The sequence below is a fragment of the Vitis vinifera genome, chromosome 10 (genome assembly GCF_030704535.1).
Source record: "Vitis vinifera cultivar Pinot Noir 40024 chromosome 10, ASM3070453v1".
NCBI lineage: Eukaryota > Viridiplantae > Streptophyta > Magnoliopsida > Vitales > Vitaceae > Vitis > Vitis vinifera.
Genome location: NC_081814.1, coordinates 26,946,133 through 26,967,867, shown reverse-complemented (window position 1 = coordinate 26,967,867; position 21,735 = coordinate 26,946,133). Strand labels below are relative to the sequence as shown.

The 21,735-nt window shown below is 34.8% G+C and overlaps 3 protein-coding genes across 4 annotated transcripts; 2 read left to right on the top strand and 1 right to left on the bottom strand.

Annotated features, from left to right (window-relative positions):
- Positions 1-211: 211 nt before the first annotated feature.
- On the top strand, positions 212-9,397 carry LOC100243889 (uncharacterized). Its single transcript, XM_002267935.5, has 10 exons — positions 212-556; positions 1,423-1,657; positions 1,849-1,935; positions 2,075-2,244; positions 4,488-4,630; positions 5,223-5,400; positions 5,485-6,082; positions 6,730-6,842; positions 8,066-8,309; positions 9,006-9,397. The coding sequence occupies exons 1-10, from the start codon at positions 357-359 to the stop codon at positions 9,231-9,233; spliced, it is 2,196 nt and encodes a 731-aa protein (XP_002267971.1). The 5' UTR covers positions 212-356; the 3' UTR covers positions 9,234-9,397.
- On the bottom strand, positions 9,256-14,035 carry LOC100254152 (uncharacterized). Of its 2 annotated transcripts, none has more exons than XM_059739898.1 (4): positions 13,649-14,035; positions 13,416-13,469; positions 12,362-12,484; positions 9,256-9,634 (listed from the first exon to the last, which is right to left on the bottom strand). In XM_059739898.1, exons 1-4 carry the CDS (start codon positions 13,832-13,834, stop codon positions 9,500-9,502), a joined length of 498 nt encoding a protein of 165 aa, XP_059595881.1. In that variant the 5' UTR covers positions 13,835-14,035; the 3' UTR covers positions 9,256-9,499. The 2 variants fall into 2 exon arrangements, with proteins under 2 accessions (XP_059595881.1, XP_002269816.1); XM_002269780.4 differs by having other exon boundaries at positions 13,775-13,982.
- A 3,921-nt stretch (positions 14,036-17,956) lies between these two features.
- On the top strand, positions 17,957-18,856 carry LOC109123295 (uncharacterized). Its single transcript, XM_059740471.1, has 2 exons — positions 17,957-18,430; positions 18,521-18,856. Exons 1-2 carry the CDS (start codon positions 17,957-17,959, stop codon positions 18,854-18,856), a joined length of 810 nt encoding a protein of 269 aa, XP_059596454.1.
- Positions 18,857-21,735: the final 2,879 nt, after the last annotated feature.

The window sequence follows — 21,735 nt, the reverse complement described above, 5'->3', positions numbered from 1 at the left end:
CTGTTTCTAATAAGGTATTTTTAAAATTCATTTTTCTGAAAAGCAAAAATAAAAGTTAAATTAGTTTTTATGGCATTCATGTTGTATTTGGAGACCGTCTTTTAAAAATGTTTATGCTTTTGAAAAAACTTACTTGTTCTTGTGCCAAAACGACGCCGTTCCAATTTCTCCGTTTCTGCCCATCAGCATGTGAAACGACGTCGTCTGAAGGGAATCCCCATCCACGAAGCAATCGCGAATCCCGGTTGCCCCAGAGTGAAGAAACTTGAGACCTGGCGCTAACGGAGGAACAACAAAACCACATATCACAACCTGAAAGAAGAAAAACCTGGAAATCTGTGAATTTGAAGACAGCAATGCCGGAAATAACGGAGAACAAGAACAAGTTTGGGACGCTGGAGAGCTTCATTCGCAGCCAACACAGCACATGGAAATCCCTATTGAGCCGCGCCAGTAGAAATTCATCCGATGCCGATCCCCCGAATGACGATACCTCCAATCATCTCATTCCTAACCTTTCCTCTTTCGCCAATTCCGTTGTCGCTCGCTGTTCCAAGTAATTCCATTTTATCATCATTTTCATCTCAATCCATTCAATAATCAGTATTTATTGATTTTACATCAATCTCTGATGGAATGCTAGGGTTATACATATAGGAACCCTACCATTACATTGAACTTCGGATTCTGTTTTATTTGCCCTGCATGATCGTTTTGTGTCATGGACTATTGGTGTTGCAACCCGAGTACAGTAGCCTAGAATTCAGAAACTTACAGATGGATACACGTATTGATAGAGACAAATTCAATGTGATTTTGAGGTGATATGATCCCGAATTTGTAACAAACAAACAGATTTTCAAACCACTTTGGCTGGATACTTTGAACAAAAAGTGAGGAGGATTTTATAACCAGTAAGGAAGTTGGAGTGGCTGCTTCAGTTGAGACACTGGCTGAGTCTAATACATGCGTATGATTATATACAACAACTCTTATAAACCTGAGACAGATCACCATATATGGAATGGGCATAGTACTGCATTCCACCCAAGTGGAAAAATAAAATGTGAACAAAATAGAATTGGTAATTTATTGTCAGTATTGAATCTAAATTGAGATTGTTGGTATGCATTAGTGCATATCACACTTATATGTGATGATGTGGTACAAGCTTTGATAATACATCATACTTTGGATCCCAAAACTGTTTATGGCATTAATAAGCTGAAAGTAGTTATCATATGCTGTATGCTAATATTTTCCAAGCATTTATAGGAGCTATGTTATTTCGCTACCATTGAATCCTGATATGTGAAAAGAGAACTTGGTCATTGATTTGAAGCAGTGTTTATAATCAGAGTGGTATTTGGTTTCGGGAATGCATTTTTTTTCCCTCTTATCAAATGGTTTCTGTAAATGCAGAATCCTTCAAATCCCTACTCAAGAATTACAGCATCGTTTTGAGAGAGAGCTACCAGAGAGTGTTAAGCAACCTCTGAGTTATGCAAGGAACTTTTTAGAGTTCTGCTCATATCTAGCACTCTTCCAGGCATCTAGAGGACCAGATTATTTGAGTAATAATGAGTTCCGGCGTTTGTCGTATGACATGATGCTTGCATGGGAGGCCCCTGATGCTGAAAGTGAACCACTAACTAAAGTGAGGCATCATATCAATTGTTGTCCATTGATAGCTTTAAGATATATGGCAGTTACTTATAGAAAGAAAAGTATTTTTGTTATTTTTTTTTTATTTTTCCAGCATTACTAGTTATATTTTTCAACTTGAAAAAAAAAAAAATCTACTGTTTTGGGTTTGGAAATGGAAATCTTAATTTGCATTCAATGTAGGAAGCTACTTCCTGCAGTAATCAGCAAGCAGAGGATGAAGATGGCTGGTCTCTATTTTATTCAAGTTCCACAAATACGGCTGTTCAGGTTTATTTTTTCATTATCATTTTCTTTGTCTTTTAATGATAATATGAGCAAATAGGAGACTGTGTAATGATCTTCTAGCATCCCATTATACTAGCACTAAAATTAAATAAATTATACTTCATTTTGTTATTGCCATCAGGTTGATGAAGAGAAAACTGTTGGACCAGAAGCTTTTGCACGAATAGCTCCTGCTTGTGCTGCTATAGCAGATATAATTACTGTCCACAATCTTTTTGAAGCACTGACAAGTTCTTCATGCCATCGACTTCATTTTCTGATATATGACAAGTACCTCCGGAGCCTTGACAAGTATGATCTAGCTCCCTGAAGTGTACAATTTGAGAAAACTCTAGTCTTTATGTTGTGGAACTGTTGTGCCAACTTATTTGAAAGTTTACTTCTTAAAAAGATAGTTAATGATTTGACTGTAACATTTTATGATGCTTGTCATCCCAAATGTTAGCACCTTTATACCGACTAATTATTTCTTTCCTCCGTTTCTCATAATTTTGTTCAACTAGGGTGTTCTATTATCAAGTGACTTTAAGTCTGCAAGATGCATGTCTCAGACTCCATCGTTTAGGATGTACAGCCCATATTTTAGCTGCATATATAACGTATTTGAGTTGATTGGACAAAGCATCATTATTTCCATTACTGACCATAAACTTAATCTTTGACTTACCCACTTGTTCAATAAAATGGAAGGAAGAGAAAATTTTGATTGGAGAAGTTCTATGAACTCAAAATGTTTATCAAGGTTACTAGTTCAAACTATTGCATTTCTATTTTGAACAAGAACTCAATATTTTGCTCCTCTCTATGCATTAATTGTTAGAAATTTCCGTTCATCTTATACTATATATATATATATATATATATATATATATATTTAATTACTTTCTTAGTGGTGGAGTTGTTGTTTCTATATCTGTGGTTCAAAGTTTCATTAGTGGACTAGTTTTAGTTGACCCAAATTGGAAATGTGCTGCAAACACTTTGTAAAGACAATGGCCTTTCAAACTGTAGAAGAGATTCAAAGATGATGTGAAACATAAATTACATGTATTTAGATACAAAATGAAGTTCAAAAAAAACTATGAAAGAGCATATAGAAATTTAATGCTGCATGAAAATATTAGTCAACTAACCCTGGTAATTGGCTGTTTCTCCCCTTCATTGGATCTTCAGTTGGCATTTTTGTCATGTGAACACTACTCTGGTTAAGTGACCTGTTTTCTTTGTTGTACCAATATATTTAAGCCTAAATATGTAGTAGCTTTGCCCAAGAAAAACCAAAGAAAGAGTTATTACGACTTTTGAAGTATTCCAGATATCATCCTCAAGGACTGACCTATGGAAATTGTTAATACTAGGTCAAATGAGTTGCTTTTATTTAAATCCTAAAGTGAGAAACAATATGCAAATTGAGTTTTATGAGATGGAATTAAATCAAGGAAACTAAATTAATAACAATGCAAATTTTGATTTTTAATTCAAATGCTTCAAGTTTAGGGGTTTCCACAATCAAACCTTGGGTATAGAAACTAGAGAGAACAAGGTTTTTTTAAGTAGGGTGATCTTAGGGTTTTGGGAACCTTGGTCGCTCGCGATCAATCTAAGCTCTATAACTCAGAATTGCATCTAAAACCAATCAAATAAGAGAAATATGTAGCTAATATGGTGGTGAACTTATTCCACAAGATTGCAAGCAAGCTTTGGAAAAAGAGCGTGATCTCTAAGTTTCTAGTAAAGAATTCTTTACTGAAACACTTCCAGTACTTATCATGCTTCAGTTTACTTTTTTCACTGCCCCTTCTACATGCAAGTTGTACATCGGTGATAAAACCTGATCAAACAACAGAAAAATTATTTTCATGCCTTCTACTTGAAAGACTTGAATTCTTGTAGTAATGCTGTGGTTTTCCATTTATTTGAATTCACCAAATTAATTGACCTCCTTAACTTCTAGAATGCTCACTCTGTGGCATTGCTGGTGCAATTCCACTCCAAATGGTAAGAACCATCTTGTAGACTTTGCAGTGTGATGAGTATGATGGTTTAAACATTTTTGTATTAATACCATGGAACACTGGATGTAGACCAAAAAATGTAAAACATTTACGGGTATGTTTTGTTCCTTTTTCCTTAATGGAATTAAACCATGTCCACTGATTGAACATAAAACAAACCCAAAAAAAGGCTAACAAAGCAGCATCAGGGGAAAGCAAAACAAAAAACAGATGAAAACTCCCACAAGTAGCATTGGAATCCAAAGCAAAGATCATAGGGGAAAAAATTAAAGGGCCATGAGACCCCCCTTAAAAATCTTCTAAGCTAGAAGTACCCCACTTAGCCAAAGAGTTTCTCAATAAATAATTATTAGTTTTCCATACTTATCTAAGCTAGAAGCACCACACTTCTTTCTTTTGGATTTTATAAATTATTATTAGTTTCTCAATACCTATCCAGGTCAATTGCTCTTTACTACAGGGTGCTAGCTATATAAAAGTTTTTCAATACTAATCTAAATCAATGGCTCCTTACTGCAGGGTGATCAAGAGTGCAAAAAATGCATCAGGATCGACTTTGTTTTCCAACCTTCAGCTTGTTGAGGGAGAGATCATCTTAGACATTGATGGTACAGTTCCCACTCAACCAGTTCTGCAACATATTGGAATCTCTGCCTGGCCTGGTGAGCTACTTTATGTTGCTGAAAGTAGGGCAAGTTATATGATATTTATGCATCTGGATGTCCATGTAAATTTAGAGCCATTTGTCTAGTGATATAACTCTGATTGTGCATGTGTGACCTCATTTGGTTTGGTTCTAGTTACTTTCTCTAGATGTAATTTGTATTTCCATTAGATAATAACTCGATGATGTCAACCAAGGTCAAATCGGATGGATATTTCTCTGAACTATGACTCAGATGGTCTTCAAATAATATTGTTTTAGGAGCAATGCAGCCATGTTTCTTTGTTGATACTTGGCAACATTGTTCAAGTGGGCAAATTTATCCTGTTCAAAGTGTCATGGATCTGGGTGACCACTGGCAATGAGCTGGATCAAACCAGGATGCTTATCTGAGTAATTTTAAATGTTCAAGTCTAGTAAACACTTGATGCACCTTTTATTCTCTATGATAGAAGAATAAAATTTGGAAGCAACCATGCTTTTGAATATGTACAGCCTAGTTACTGACTGCTTTGAGTCCTAAAATTAATTGGAAGAGTTTGATGTCCGTTCACAGTGTTCATTTTTAACCAACCTCTGTTTTTTTCCAGGGCGGTTGACGTTAACCAATTATGCTCTGTACTTTGAGTCCCTGGGAGTTGGTTTATACGACAAAGCTTCCAGATATGATCTGGCAACGGACATGAAGCAGGTCATAAAGCCTGAATTAACTGGACCATTGGGTGCTCGTTTATTTGATAGAGCCGTGATGTACAAATCAATATCTGTGTATGTTTTCTGTTGACATTAATGATTCACGACTTTTAGTATAGATCTTGAATTTACTCTACCTCTGACTTTAATTTCTTACAGATCAGAGCCTGTTTATTTGGAGTTCCCTGAATTTAAAAGCAATTCGCGCCGGGACTATTGGTTGGATATTTGTATTGAGATCCTGCATGTGCACAAGTTCATTAGGAAGTACAACCTCAAAGAGATGCAGCAGTCAGAAGTACTTGCAAGGGCAATTCTAGGCATCTTCCGTTACCGTGCAGTGAGAGAAGCTTTCCACATTTTCTCATCCCAATACAAAAGCTTACTTGTGTTTAACCTGGCTGAAAGTCTTCCTGGGGGCGATTTGATATCTGAAGCTCTGTATAGTCGTTTAGCACTTCTGAATGCCAGTGCTACACAAGATGATGTTCTTGGCTCTTCATATGCAGGACAGAACTTGAAAATATTTCCGGTTTCACTTTTTACACTTAGTAGACATGGATTCATTTTACAGAAAGAGGCAGTTATGAGTGGAGAAGCAATATTTCCAGTTGGAGATGTTTGGGTTGGTGAGACAAATCCATTGGAAATTGCAGTGAAACAGTCCATATGGGACAAGGGAAGGGCTGAAGCTGCACAGGCAACTGTAGATCAAGTGAAAGTGGAGGGAATTGATACAAATATAGCAGTAATGAAGGTAAATAATGATTTCTCTTTTTATTACATTTTCTAGGCAACAATAAGTTTTAGGAAGAAGTGTTTAAATATATTCAATTGTAGATTTAATTGCACTTGTGTGGGAGTAGATAAAAATTTAGTGATATCAGAAACTTTTATCACCATGAAAAATAAATAAAAAATAAAAAATAAAAATAAAAATAAAAATTAGACTTGTTTCACTTAAAGCGTGAAAGATAAAATTTGAAATAAATTAGCCAACCAAAAAGTCAAACTTTGCAAAGCGTTGCAATAGGTCCAATAAGCAATAATGCTGTGAAATGATCTTGCAGTTCAAACACATGAATCTATTTGACTATATATCTATTTATTTTGTTCCTTTAAGTTACTGCAGCTCATTATATTTTTCTTGATTCATGATTTGGATTTCAGATGGCTAAGAGTAGACTAGCATTTGCTTTTTTTTGTTAATACAACCCCAATGCATGCAACCTTGTGCACATACATGCATAAGAAGTTTATTTTGCTTGATAGTGTAGATTTCTTTAACAACCCACTTTGATTTTGATTGTTAGTTTTCAGTAACTTAGGAATTCAATAGTTTATTGATGAACTTATCCTTTTGCTTGTAAAGATGGAGCTTTTTTTTTCCCTTCTTCCGTGCAGGAGTTACTTTTCCCAGTAATTAAATGTGCTGAGCGTCTCCTACTGCTAGCCTCATGGGAAGACCCTGTAAAATCAACAGTGTTTCTTTTGTTGACCTGCTATGTGATTCATAGGTAACTCACCTTTGACTGGAGTTTGCTGTATTTTCTGCTGGCAACTAAACTAAACTGCATGTTCATTTAAAATGAAATTTTACTATTCCTTATCAGTCTCAGTCTCTTCTGAAAGAATCCATGCATATCAATACAATAATGTTCTGAGGTTTCCCCGATTTTAGGATGAAAACTATTCTAGCAGACAAGGACATGCTTTTATAGGCAAAAATAATATATTAAGAGACACCTAATAAATGGTTCTGATCCAAAAAAAAAAAAAAAAGACACCTAATAAAAGGGGGTGCAACGCAGTACACAGGAAGTGTACTGGATCATGCAAAGAAATGAAATAAAAGAAAAAAAAAAAAAAACCCTCCTTTCACTAGTCTTATCTAAAAACACTAGAAGAGAGAGTTCCCCCCCACCCAAAATTCCATCTCGACCCTACAAACAGAGAACAAAGTAATAGATGTAGTTGGAATGTGGATGTTGAGTTTGTTAATCAACAAGATAACAAACGATGTAACTGTATGAAAATTCATTTATTGCCGAGGTAAATATCTATATTTACCTCTTTTTAACCTAATATCTTTCATGAAATTGGTTTTATATTGCTCTATACTTAATTATGCAAATACATACATACATACATGCATATATGCCTATACATACATATATATATATGTGTGTGTGTGTATACATACATACATACATACATAAATGTCTATACATATACATATGTGTGTGTGTGTATGTGTGGTTCCTGTATCTGGATGTCATTATGTAAAAAAAATTATAATACAAAATAATACATAATATGATTTACTAGTTGAAGACTTGGAATCCATTAAAACACCTGAGAAAGTGAACTTTGGTAGCAGTAGGCCAAATATGATATTTTCTGGACTTCTTTCCATCAATGCAAGTGATCTTTAACAGCCATTTCTTTCCTTTTCTTTCAGTTTGTGATATCTAAACTTATTTCTTTAATGGCTTGATTGAATAGAGTTTTTTTATTTAGTTTCTTCAATAGTTTGATGGATCCAATGTCTGAAATAATTTAATTGGGTTGGTTTAACTGACATCGTCTCTTTGTCATGCACACCATCAATGTACCACTGGTGGTCTGTCATTGTGATCCTCCTTTTCTCATTTTAGATTCCCTCTTGCACAAAACAAAAATTTAGTCATTGCTTGTACAGAGAAAGGAATCTGAAGCAAAAATGAATGATGATGTACAGGGGGTGGATCAGGTATATATTGCCATCCATTTTTGTATTTCTTGCAGTTTTCATGCTCTGGTGCCGACACTTTAACAAAGGGAAACCATTAGAAGCCTTCAGAGTAATGCCTCCCCCTCATCGGAATGCAGTTGAGCTGTTGCTAGCATTGCAGGAACTTGTCTCTCAAATTGAAGGAATAATTCAAGCTGGGAATATCATTCTTCTCAAAATAAGGGCTCTCGTATTTGCTATGCTTCCGCAGGTACTTGTCCTAATTCTAAACCCTAAACCGTAAACTGTGGTAGAAAAGCAAATATAGTCATGTGCAATTCCAAGGCAAAACTAGAAGGAAAAAAAAAACTGGTTGGGAGTATTAACCATCTTGTTTTCCTGATGGGAGCCAAAAAGCACTCTGTTCAGAGACTCTGCCCAATTATACCAGCAGTTATTTTTGTGCCCAAACAAGTCCGGTGTTTATGTTCCAGATTTCAATATATTTGTTAGGGGAGTGCCCTCAAACTAATCCAAGTTGTGGCTCAAATCCCGGCAGTCAGATGAAGTCCATTTGAAATGCCATGAATGCCAAAGCTATAGGGACAGTTTTAGCGACTTTTTGGCAAACTCATTCCAAAATTAGTCCGTGATACCAGTTATTAAAAACAATTTTAGTTATTTTTCAGGAATAAAATTTGTTTAGAAATTCAAGTATCAAGATTAATTTTCACGACATATTTCCTTCCCAATTTTCTTACCATTTTTACACTCAATGAAAAAGAATATCGACTTGCAAACATCAATCCACCAGGATCCATTGTATGGTAAAGAAGCATCTTTTTTGTTGTTTTTTGTGCATTCTATGCTTCATATGAGCAAATTATCCCTTTAAAGATCTTTTGAAGTTCAATTCTCCCAGAAAATGCTTCATTGCCCGATATTTCATCTTCTGTGCATCTTCCAGGCCTCAGATAGGATTGCTTTGTTGCTGGTTTTCATGGCTGCTGTCCTTGCATTTTTGCCAATCAGATACTTAACCACACTAATATTCGTCGAGGCTTTCACAAGGCAGATGCCCCTGAGGAAAGACAGCAGTGACAGGTTGGTGAGACGGGCACGAGAATGGTGGATTAGGATTCCTGCAGCTCCTGTTCAGCTTATCAAAACTGATGCCAAGAAGAAGAAGAAATGAAACCTGCTTTGAGAACACTGAATTTGTAAATTGTAAACAACACACTGGATATCTTTCCATTGCAAGATCATCCTATTCAGGTTCTTATGTACATAACATTTATAGTTTTTCCTTGATCATAACAACGTTCTTATTCTTTTGGTATGGGGAAAGGATTTACAAAATAAGAAGCTGACTGCCAGAATTGGAAAGGAAGGAAAGCATCCAGTACGAATTCTTAATTCTAACCTTCAAAAATGAAAGAACAACAATCTAGGATTTTGCCATCAAACGTTATCTGGCCAGAATTCCCTAAAAAAGGCCCGCTCAAATTCCTTCTCTTGTAACTGCTTTTCTTCCTCCAGCATCTTCTTCATCCTTTTAGATACAGTCTTCCCTTTCTTTCTTGTAGGCAAATGTTCCTGGAAAAATAAACAGCGATGGAATTAATTAATTATTCAGTAAAAGGCCTAGCCTAAATGAGGTAGTTAGGGACTGTACAGATAATAAAGACATCTAATCAGAACACAATTGTCTCATGCTAAACAATGGACCAATCACTTGCACCATCCAACTATCACACATCAAATGGTCATGATTACTTAGCCTCCATTTGAGATTAGTTTCCTGTTCTTTGTTTTTTGTTTTTTGTTATACCTGAAGTAAAAGTCAAAATTATAATTTTCAAAGGATAATATTGGTATTGAAAAAGTTTAATTATGAAAATTCTAGGAAAAACAACATTTTCCTAGTTTCATATTAGGAATGCATGGTGAACCCAAGCTTAACCAAGATCCTTTTTCCCAAGATCAGTTTGAAATCGAATTAGGCTTGGGTTAGAGAAAAATGTATGGGTTAGAATCAGGTTGGGTTGGTTGAGTTGCACCAAGGAAAAAGATGGCAAACAAAAAAAAAAAAAAAAAGTAAAACATATGCAAAAAAAAAAAAAAAATGTATGGCATACAAACAAGCCCAAAGAATATTGTCCATATAAGTTTTACATTTCACTATGTGCACGAATAACCACATCAGTTAATCTCATCAACATTAGATCAATTAATTTAATGCAATAATGTGGAACAAGATAAAATGTTTAATTTTAATAGACAAGAAGTTAATCTATCTATTTTTACACAAGATAAAGTGAGTATTAATTAAATTCTTAAAGTTAATTATAAATATCACTAGTTAAATAATAATTTTTTTGATAAGTAAAAAAAAAAATTATTTAACTAGTGATATTTATAATTAACTTTAAGAATTTGATTAATACTAGTTAATTAAATATAATACAAAACTTAATTATTTATTATATACATAGATAATAAAATATAGTTATCTAATTAAAATTATTAAATACTTAATTCCGGTTTGGGTTGCCCAACGTCTCACCCCGAATTCAATTTAGGCTGGCTTTCTTTTTGTCCTAACCCAACCCAAATTGCAAAAAGGGCGGCCCAAGCCCACCCAAAATCAGGTTGGGCTCAAGTTAGGTTGGGTTGAACTCACCTGAGTTGCACCCCTATTTCATATTAAGATCTTGTGGAAAAAAAAAACACAAATGAGCATAGAAGCTCTTATTAAGCTTAAAAAGTTATGCATGTTAGGTTTGCTTAATTGGGTCAGTTTTATCATTTATGTCCATCACAAATCTTCGGGTTATGTAATAAATCAGGTAGCTTATCCTCAGCATAAGTAAAAGCCCCAAATTGAACTAAAGTACCACATGGAAGGCATATCAAATCTGCCATGCAAATAAGTTCTTTATAAGATGTCCATGTCTTGTGAAAATTGGCTACATGCATTTTGCAGGTTCATCTGATACGTGATAGATGCTAGGATCGAATTCCCTGGGTTATTTTCTTTAAATGTTCCTATTACAAAGTAAAATATACACACCCCCACCCCACAAAAAAAAAAAAAAAAAAAAAGAACACAGTGCTCCTTTGGATACGCTTCCTGCTTTCTGTTTTTTAAAATAGAAAATAATGGTAACTAATATATAAAATATATTAACTCTTATATAAAAAGTATGGACTTATCTTATATCTTTAAAAATTAACTTTAGAATTTTTAAAATTTGAGGTAGTAAAAATTTTTTAATACCTCAATTTTTTAAAAGAGTTTTTAAAAGTCATTATTTTGTAAGGTGAGTCCCAAAAAGTCCTTAATTTTTTATAGAAGCTACAGTCATTTTTTGTTTTGAATAACAGAAAACAAGAGGCATATCCCACCTTAGTTACTAAAAAAAGAAAAGTAAAAGGATGCCATAAAGGATGAGCAACTATACTAAAAGCCAAACCAAAAGAAGAAAATAGGAAAAGGAACAAAGAGAGCTACAATGGGCCTAAACTTCCCACACTCAAGTTGTCCCCAACAAAAACCTCTGACAAAGAAGCTCTTAGCTAGCCAACTGTTTTGCACATTAAGGGATCCATCAGAACAAAAAAACGCATCACCTAAGAGATCCATGATTTCAAGCTTTGAGTTGCCCTCTTCATTTGAAAAAAACAAGAGAGAACAACATTTGAATTTACCTTTAGTTTAGGCTATTAATCGCCTAAAACCTTTGCTCAAAAAAAAAAAAAGAATCTTCTACCCAAGCTAATATTGACATCTCTATAAGCAACTCGGGACCAATAGGCTAAGAAAAGCCCTAATGAATCCCCCACCATGACCTCAGGTAATCACCCTAATCCCCATTTGGCTTGAAAGCAAACACCTGTCAATGTTTAGTTTAAAACTCTGTAAGGATTGGAAGTTGGATACATCAAATGCCTACACACAAACAAGCAACCAATCATACATGTTTACACAAGCCCAAGAAATATCTTACTTACTTGGCTACATCATCATGAAACTCATGCATTTTAATAATTTTTCACTCATATCCCTCCATCAAATCTTCTTCTCCACTGAGAGAAGATTATTTGTATATTTCTTCTTCCATAGTTTCAGAAGTTCTGTAACAATCACCTTCACTAACAATTTTTCTCCTTAGTTTCAGAAGTTCTGTAATAATCACCTTCACTAACAATTTTTCTCCTTTCTAGGCAGTTCATTTATATATGCCTTTAGTAAATCTCTCTCCCAAAAAACAAAAGGAATAAATGAAATTTGAGTCTGCTCATAAAGCCAATTAAACTCACCTTGTCAGTTTTCCCATTAGAGGGCAAATTTTCATAAGATCCCACAGCAGTCTTCTTTACTTTATCCGCCCCCAAGCCTCGTTTATTCTTCTTTAAATATGCTTGCACAGGCTCCAACCTACCCTGGTTACACCAAAGACTAATTAGCCAAATTTTCCACAGACTAGCTTCTATTTAGGTAAAAAGTCTGTGGCATCAAAGAGAGACAAACTGCAACACAACTAATTCAAGAGAAAATTGCTAAAATATAAAACATGCAGCAAGAAACAGATTCCATGTTTTCCCAGCCAGGAATCAAACAACAGCTTCTAACAACTTAACCAACTGTATTTTCATACTGAAATTTCATAGCAGCCCAAGGAATTTACCAAATAATTGTACAAACCATATAAACCCATCTGTTTTACTCTTTTGGCATCACCATCCACATGAGCAAACAGGTATTGTTCCTTTGAAGAATAAAGAAAATAGACATAAGCAACCAAAACTTATTGTTCCCGCTCAAGTTTGTGTTGATTCACAAGATGCATTATATTATAGTCATAATTTATAGCTGAATCAATTGTTTCATAGCCTTTGGCATCACTATGCATGTGATATCAATGAATGAGAAAAACAATGTTCCTAAGCATTAGACCAGGAAAAGGATTGCATTATATAATCGAATATTACCTATCAACAATAAAAAAAAATATAATCGAATGCCAATTTTCATGCACCAATGCAAACAACACAAACTACAACCTACATTATCAGCATTAGGAAGGTTGAGACAATCTCCAGGGTTCAATGAATTTGAAACCTAAAATTTAACAAAACCAAGAAGTACCTGCTTCCCACACTCCTATTTAACCAGTCAATTGATTTAAAACAAACAACACCCCCCCCCCCCCCCCCCCCCTCCCCTCCCTCCCTCTCCTCTCCTCCGAAAAGAAAAAAAAAACCCTAGAAATCACACCAGCCCAGATTCATGAAACTAGTTGATGAACAAAGAGCAAACCTAAAATAAATTACAACAAAAAATCAAGCTAATTAAAGAATGCAAAGAACAAACCTGTCCAGAAACGCCAAGACCCGTCCCTTCTTTCCATCCGTGCTTCTTCAGAAGCTGCAAAAGAAAAAAGAAAAACCCCACCTCAGTACTTGACCAAACCCTAGAAGTATACCATACCATAAATAATTCAAAAAAATAGATAAATAAATATTTATTAACAATAAAATCTCCATTTGTTACGAGGGACAGTATTCTCCCAAGAGAAATTTTCATCCTGGAACCAATTGAATAACCTCATATAACCAGTCGCTTTTTCCAGGCCAAACCTTTGAATCAGCTACTATTTTCCTCGGAAACAAATAGACCCAGATGAAAAAAATTAAAAGAAAAAAAATGAAAAAAAAACCCTGAACAAAAACCTTGAAGCCAATATTAGAGGAGTCGATGGAGGCTGTTGCTGCAGCTGAGTCTTCTCCCATGTGTTCCTTGATTTTCTCTTTCTTCCGACTTTTTTCTGTTTCTTTCTTTTCTCGCGCGCGACGTTGGTTGTTCCTCGAAGATGATGCCAACCCGGCCTTGTTTTAACTTTAATAACCCATGTAACAAATCTTAATTAAAAATAATTTCTAAATATTTTGTTCTTAAAAAATACGTCACTTTTCATAACAAATTTGAATTATTTTGCATATTTTCAATTTTTTTTAATTCTAAGCTAGTCTATAGAGAAAACTATATGTTCATATTTAAGTTCTTAAATAAAATTTTGTTTTAAAAAAAAAATAGTATATATTTACTGTTTTTGAAAATATTGCTAAATAGGTACAAGGGCCTATTTCAAAATATTTTTAAAAATAATTTTTGAGGACCATTATTAAAAACAATTGTTCTTTAGCTTCTTCACTATCAAGTCACTACACACTCATTTACAATAAAAGTTATCAAAAAATCCCTCCATTTTCAATTGTTTCTTAAAATACTCTAAAAAATTAAAAATATCTCAAATTTATTCTAAAACATGATCTATTTTGGGATTAAGTTTTTGAAAAACTATTTCATGTTATAAATCTTTGGAACATATTTTCTACGTCACAAATTATTTTTGTAAATAATTTTTTCAAATGTAACACCCCGGCTGTTTTTTTAGGGTAAATTAGTAAAACTAGGTTAATTAATTAATGAGGGTAAATTGGTCTTTTCGTGTTTTATAAAGCCCTAAGTATAAATAGTGACTTTCTTTTGTTCTCTGAATAAAAAAAAGAATTATTTTTCACAGAGAACGAAGGGTCGGAGATTTTGGACTTTACGGATTGAAAGATCAGACCTTTTTTTTCAGGTAAGTTTTTAACTTTTGGATCATTAGTTTAGATTAACGAATTAGTTTGAAATCATTAGATATTTTTGAAGAAAAAAAAATTCAAATCTAGATTAGAGTTTGTCTATTTAGTTTTTAAATCAAAACATTAAAAATTCATGAACATGAATTATTTCATTGGTAAAAAAAATTTGGAAATTTTAGAAATTAGGAATTTTCTAAATGTTTAGAAAAAAATAAATAAATTAAATTATGAACATGTGGCAGTTTATTGTTGGAAATTGAGAAACTTTGAAATTTAGAAGAATAAATCTGAGTAAAAAAAAATGAAGGAAATTTCTGGGCGTGTTGTGGCGGCAGGCAAAAACTCCAGAGGGGGTGTCAGAAAGGGGAAGGGGGTTCTTTCGGTTGGCCACCCATACAACTCTTTGTGGTTTCGACATGTAATACCATATGCCCACGAATCTTCCAATCTTGGAGCTTCCATCTGGATTAAAGAAGCCAAGTTCAAAAGTTTTGCCTGCAGAAACAAGAGTTCCTCCTTCATTACTAAGCCAGTTCTCCGGTGTGATGGTATCTCTAGCAGAGCAATACAGGACAGAACACAAGAAGAAAAAGATGGTAGATAGCATGTGAGTTGCAGATATAGGAACCATGAATTTTCTTCTTATCATTTTGCCTCTTTTTAGAGCTATGCCCTCAAATCCATAGTTTTTAATGGAGACTCGTCCTCTTGACTCTTGAGTGGAGCAAAGTCACATCAGTATTGTCATCTTAATTTTCCTCCCTCAGACCACATAAAAATAAAAATAAAAACAAAAACATATATCTAATTGATTGATTAATCATTGGAGTGTAGCATGCAAAGCTTTTTCTTTCTTCATTTTTTGGGTTTAAGTTCCCAAATGAGAAAATGAAAGAAAATATGGTGGACCATGTCTCCTTTTCAATACACTGCTTTCATCTTTTCTCTTTATTGCAACTGGTGTCTTCCAAAGTCTTTATGTTTTGTATATCATCATGTTCCTCATTTCACTCCACTTTTTTCTTTGTATGTATAGTTTATCTCTTTTAAGAAATGAAATATGAGCATCAACCAATAAATTTTTCTACACTTTCTCCAACTTGGAGGAGCTTCATAATGGGATAAACAAGAAAAATCAAGAGTCTGTTTTTGCAATAATGAAGGAAATTTCTGGGCGTGTTGTGGCGGCAGGTGATAGCCAGAGAATAATAAAAATAAATAAATAAATAAATAATAAATAAAAAACTTGTTGGTTATGTCGTGTGTAGTGGGAATGAGAGAGTGAGAAAATAATATTTTACTAATAAAAAATAAATTCTCGTGTGTTCGAGTGGTAGAGAGTGTAAAAAGAATGTTTTTCATATGTATATTATATTAATAAAGTAGTAATGGGTAGAAAAGAAAAGAAAAAAAAAGTGAGGTACAGATGTTAGGAATGGGTAGTAATGCTGAGTATGAAGACTAGTATAATATGGAACAAGGTGTTGGAACTTTTGATGAGGTACAGGTTCTTGCTAGTAATTGTTAAGTAATAATAAACCAGATTTTTTTTTATTAAGAAATGAGGTAGCAAATCAGAGAATTAGGAAGTGCAATAATAAGAATATTTATATATACAGGTTTATGTAAATAAAGTGTAGTACAAGATTAGTTGGTAAAATTAAGCTAATAAATAGAATAAAATTTAATTAGTAAAATAAATAGTAAATAGTTAAGTTATGAGGTGTTCTTTGACTTAAATTAGAAAAAAAAATTATAATTAAATAAGGAATAGAGTAATTAAATTATTACTTTGTTAATCAGAAATATTAATCATAACACTTAGAAATTTTAGGATTATCAAATTTATATTTTGAGGTAAATAGTAATAGTTGTCTTTTTATTGTGTTAGGTGAGGAGTAGACTTTTCAGGGTTATTTTTCCTTCAAGGTCTGTGCATATTTTGAGGTAAGGGAAGTTAATGCAATATTTATAAAATTAAATTATTTTATATGTTATTTTGAATTGTGGAAAAGAAAATGATATTTTGTTACCATGCATGGATCAAACTGTTTTGCACTAAATATTATGTTGGAATATTTTGTTTTATTTATGACACAAAATATGGAGATATTATGTTGTGTAAATTTGAATACTTGAACAAAAACATCACTCTGGTTTATTTGGCCCTTGTCAACGGGATATAATAGTTGACTATTCGGCCCTGTCAATGGGATATAATAGTTGACCTTTACATTTCATGGTGGGAATGTAATTGATTTGGACCCCAGCCTCTAGGGGTTTGGTTAGAGGTTACTAGTACTAGTAGTGTTTGGTTCCATCCACCAGGAACAATTTGAGGTTAGCCACTCATTTGAAAAGTCCCACCTAACTGGGTATTTGATATTTGATAATCAGAGTAATGAAAATTGAATGGATTTGATTGAATCTTATGTGAAAGCGTTTGAATTTGATATGAAAATGGTTGGTTGAATTTTGAATATATTGGTATTTTTGAAACTCTGATATTTGATGGAAAAAAAAATTGATATCTCCTATTTGAAATGAAAATATTTGATCCATGAACTGCATTAATATTCCTTATTGGGCTGTGAGCTCATTCCCAATTGTTGAAAAATTTTCAGGTACCCTTAGTTCGGGCGAGGAGTGATGGCTAGGTCGGGAAATGGTCATCATTAGGATTTTTCTTAGGATGTTATTTTTGAACATTGTTAGCTTATAAGTTTATATTCATTTGGATTATTTAGTTTTTGGAAGCTATTTAGATATTGAGCTTTTAAATATTTTTTTTTATGATAGTTTGAAGTTGAGATTTGGAGATTATAAAAATTTGTTAGTACTTGATTTGTTGAGTTGCAATCTATTTGGATAATGGATTTTTGGTTGATAGATGCTTAGTTCTAAAGTTAAGTTTAAAGATTTTAGAATTTTGTTCCACTACTCTGAACAGGTATTTAATAATTGGTTACATCCAGTTACAATATGATTGTTTGGGTCAGATTATACTTTAAGCCTTCGGGTTTGAGGTGTAAAATGACTGTCACGCCCTTGGAGTGGGTCTTGGGGCATGACAGAGTGGTATCAAAGCACTAGGTTTTGATCTTGATGGGAACTTGAATTGGTTTAGATTGGGGATAGATGAGTGATGCATTTGTTTAAGTTTTAGTTTCATTTAGTATAAATTCCAATTCTTTTTTTATTTGTAAATTTTCTAATCGGTTCCTTAGTGACTAATTTAGTTATGCCGTATTATTTTAGGACATCATGCCACCAAGAAGAGCAGCTTCTTCACAAAACAGTCAAGCTAATGATGATGTACCTCCAATTGAGGGTTTGCCTCCCGTGAGTGCAAAAATGATCTATAGGTATCTTGGGACACTAGCTGGTTTAGTTGAACGCCAAGCTCAAGCTGTTGGGACTAATGTTCAGAGACAGTCTTCATCTTCTAAGGGTAGCTCTTTTGATGACTTCAAGAAATTGGGTCCTCCTTACTTTTCTGGTACTTCAGATCCAACAGAGGCAGAGGCTTGGATTATGAAAATAGAGAAATTCTTTAATGTCATTGATTGTTCTGAGGAGCAAAAAGCCTCTTATGCAGCATTTATGTTGGACAAAGAAGCAGACCATTGGTGGCGCATGACTAAAAGGCTTTTGGAGGATCAGAGGCTTATTGTTTGTAGTCAGTTTTGGGAGGCTTTTTATAAGAAGTACTTTCTTGACAGTGTTCGGCGACAAAAGGTGGGAGAGTTTGTTTGTTTGGAACAGGGGAATTTGACTGTGGCCTAGTATGAGGCTAAGTTTACCGAACTATCACGTTTTGCCCCATAGTTGATTGCTACAGAGGAGGAAAAAGCAGTAAAGTTTCAGGATGGACTGAAGCCTTATCTGAAGAATAAGATATCAATTCTGAAGCTTAGTGTTTATTCAGAGGTGGTAGACAGAGCCCTTATTGCAGACAAGGATAATAAAGAGCTTCACCAGTATAGGGAACAACAAAGGAAGAGGAATAGGAATGAGGGTGTTCATGGTAACCAAGCACAGAAAAAGTCTGCTCCAAGTAGAAATCAGAATAAAGGAAAAGCAACACAAAATTTATATGGGATTTGTCCTACTTGTGGCAAGAAGCATGGGGGTAGGCCATGTTATAGAGAGACAGGAGCTTGATTTGGTTGTGGAAAGCAAGGACATATGGTTCGAGATTGTCCAGAGAGTAAGAAGTTTGTATTTGGGAAGCCTAAGGAGGAGAATAAAGAGGATAGACAGAAGCCCAGGGCTCAAGGGCGGGTATTTGCTATGACTCATGGAGATGCTTAGGCTACTTCTGATGTAGTGACAGGTACTCTTCGAATCCACACCTTATTTGCTAAAGCCTTAATTGATCCTAGTTCAACGCACTCTTTTGTTTCCGCATCTTTTGCTGGTTTGTTGGGTATGTCAATTGATAACATGAACTTTGATTTGTTTGTTGCTACTCCTTTGGGAGATTTTGTTATGGTTAATAAAATACTTAGAGACTGTTGTGTGATGATTGGGTATAGAGAGATGACAGTTGACTTAGTACTTCTTGACCTCCAAGATTTTGATGTGATTTTGGGGATGGATTAGTTAGCTTCATACCATGCATCTGTTGATTGTTTTGGGAAAAGAGTGACGTTTAGCATTCCTGGTCAGCCTGATTTTAGTTTTGAGGGGAAGCATGTGGACAAACCATTGCGTATGATCTCAGCCTTACGAGCTAGTTCTTTGCTCAAGAAATGTTATCAAGGCTTTTTGGCTTATGTTGTGAATGAGGAAAATGATTTAAAGTTGGAAGACATGCCCATTGTAAGAGACTATCCTGATGTCTTTCCAGAGGATCTACCTGGCTTGCCACCAGAGAGAGAGGTGGAGTTCACCATTGATGTGGCACCAGGGACAGCTTCTATCTCTTAGGCCCCTTACAGGATGGCACCTTTAGAGCTTAAGGAGTTGAAGATTCAACTTCAGGAGTTGTTAGATAAGGGCTTCATTAGGCCTAGTGTTTCACCTTGGGGAGCCCCTGTTTTATTTATAAAGAAAAATGATGGATTTATGAGACTCTGCATTGATTATAGAGAGTTGAATAAGGTCACGGTGAGAAACAAGTATCCCCTTCCTCGAATTGATGATTTATTTGATCAACTTCAAGGTGCATGTGTGTTCTCTAAGATTGATCTTTGGTCTGGTTATCATCAGTTAAGAGTTAGAAGTGAAGATGTACCCAAGACTGCTTTTCGAACTAGATACGGGCATTATGAGTTTTTGGTTATGCCTTTTGGTTTGACTAATGCACCTGTTGCTTTTATGGACTTAATGAATAGGGTATTCAAGCCCTATTTAGATCAGTTTGTGGTGGTTTTTATAAATGATATTTTGGTGTACTCAAAGAGTAGGAAGGAGCATGAGCGCCATTTGAGTATTGTATTGCAGACTCTCAGAGATAAGCAATTACATGCTAAACTAAAGAAGTGTGAGTTCTGGTTAGATAAAGTCTCTTTCCTTGGGCATGTGGTAACCAAGGATGGCATCTCTGTTGACCCTGGAAAGGTAGATGTCGTATCAAATTGGAGGAGACCTAATACTATGACTGAGATTCGAAGTTTCTTAAGACTAGCTGGTTATTATAGGCGATTTATTGAGGGGTTCTCTAAGATCGCTCTACCTTTGACCAGGTTGACTCAGAAAGGGGTTAAGTTTGAGTGGTCTAATGATTGTGAACGTAGTTTCCAAGAGTTAAAGAACAGATTAGTGATAGCTCCTATTTTGACTATCCCTTCAGGCTCAGGAGGGTTTGTGGTGTATAGTGATGCCTCTCATTAGGGTTTAGGTTGTGTTCTTATGCAACATGGGAAAGTTGTAGCTTATGCTTCTAGACAGATAAAGCCCTATGAACGAAATTATCCTACTCATGATTTGGAGTTAGCTGCAGTGGTTTTTGCACTTAAGATCTGGAGACATTTTCTTTTTGGTGAAACTTGTGAGATATTCACAGATCATAAGAGTTTGAAGTATTTATTTTCCCAAAAGGAATTGAACATGAGACAAAGGAGGTGGATTGAACTACTTAAAGACTATGATTGCATTATTCAGTATCACCCAGGGAAGGCGAATGTTGTGGCTGACGCCTTGAGTAGGAAATTTGTTGGTTCCTTAGCAGCTATTAGAGGTTGTCAAAGGCAATTATTGGAAGATTTGAGGAGTTTACAAGTCCATATGAGAGTTTTGAACTCGGGAGCTCTTGTGGCTAACTTCAGAGTACAACCAGACTTAGTTGGGAGAATTAAGGCCCTACAAAAGAACGATTTGAATTTAGTGCAACTTATGGAAGAGGTTAAAAAGGGTAGTAAGCCTGACTTTGTTCTATCAGATGATGGGATTTTGAGGTTTATGACTAGACTTTGTGTCCCAAATGATGGAGACTTAAGGAGGGAGCTTTTGGAGGAAGCTCATTGTTCTAGGCTTGCAATCCACCCAGGAGGGACAAAGATGTACAAAGATTTGAGACAGAATTATTGGTGGTCAGGTATGAAGCGAGATATTGCACAATTTGTGGCTCAGTGTTTGGTGTGTCAACAGGTGAAGGCTGAGCATCAACGACCAACAGGGTCTTTGCAGCCACTTGCTATTCCTGAGTGGAAGTGGGAACATATTACCATGGATTTTGTGATAGGATTGCCAAGAACCTTAGGGGGTAATAATGTTATTTGGGTGATTGTTGATCGGTTGACAAAGTCTGCTCACTTTTTACCTATGAAAGTCAACTTTTCTTTAGATCGTTTAGCTTCTCTTTATGTGAAGGAGATTGTGAGAATGCATGGAGTACCAGTTTCTATAGTGTCTGACAGAGATCCTCATTTCACTTCTAGATTCTGGCACAATCTACAAAAAGCTTTGGGCACTAAGTTGAGTTTTAGTACTGCTTTCCATCTTCAAACTGATGGCCAATTAGAAAGGATAATTCAGGTTTTGGAAGACTTGTTGAGAGCTTGTATTTTGGACCTGCAAGGTAATTGGGATGATCATTT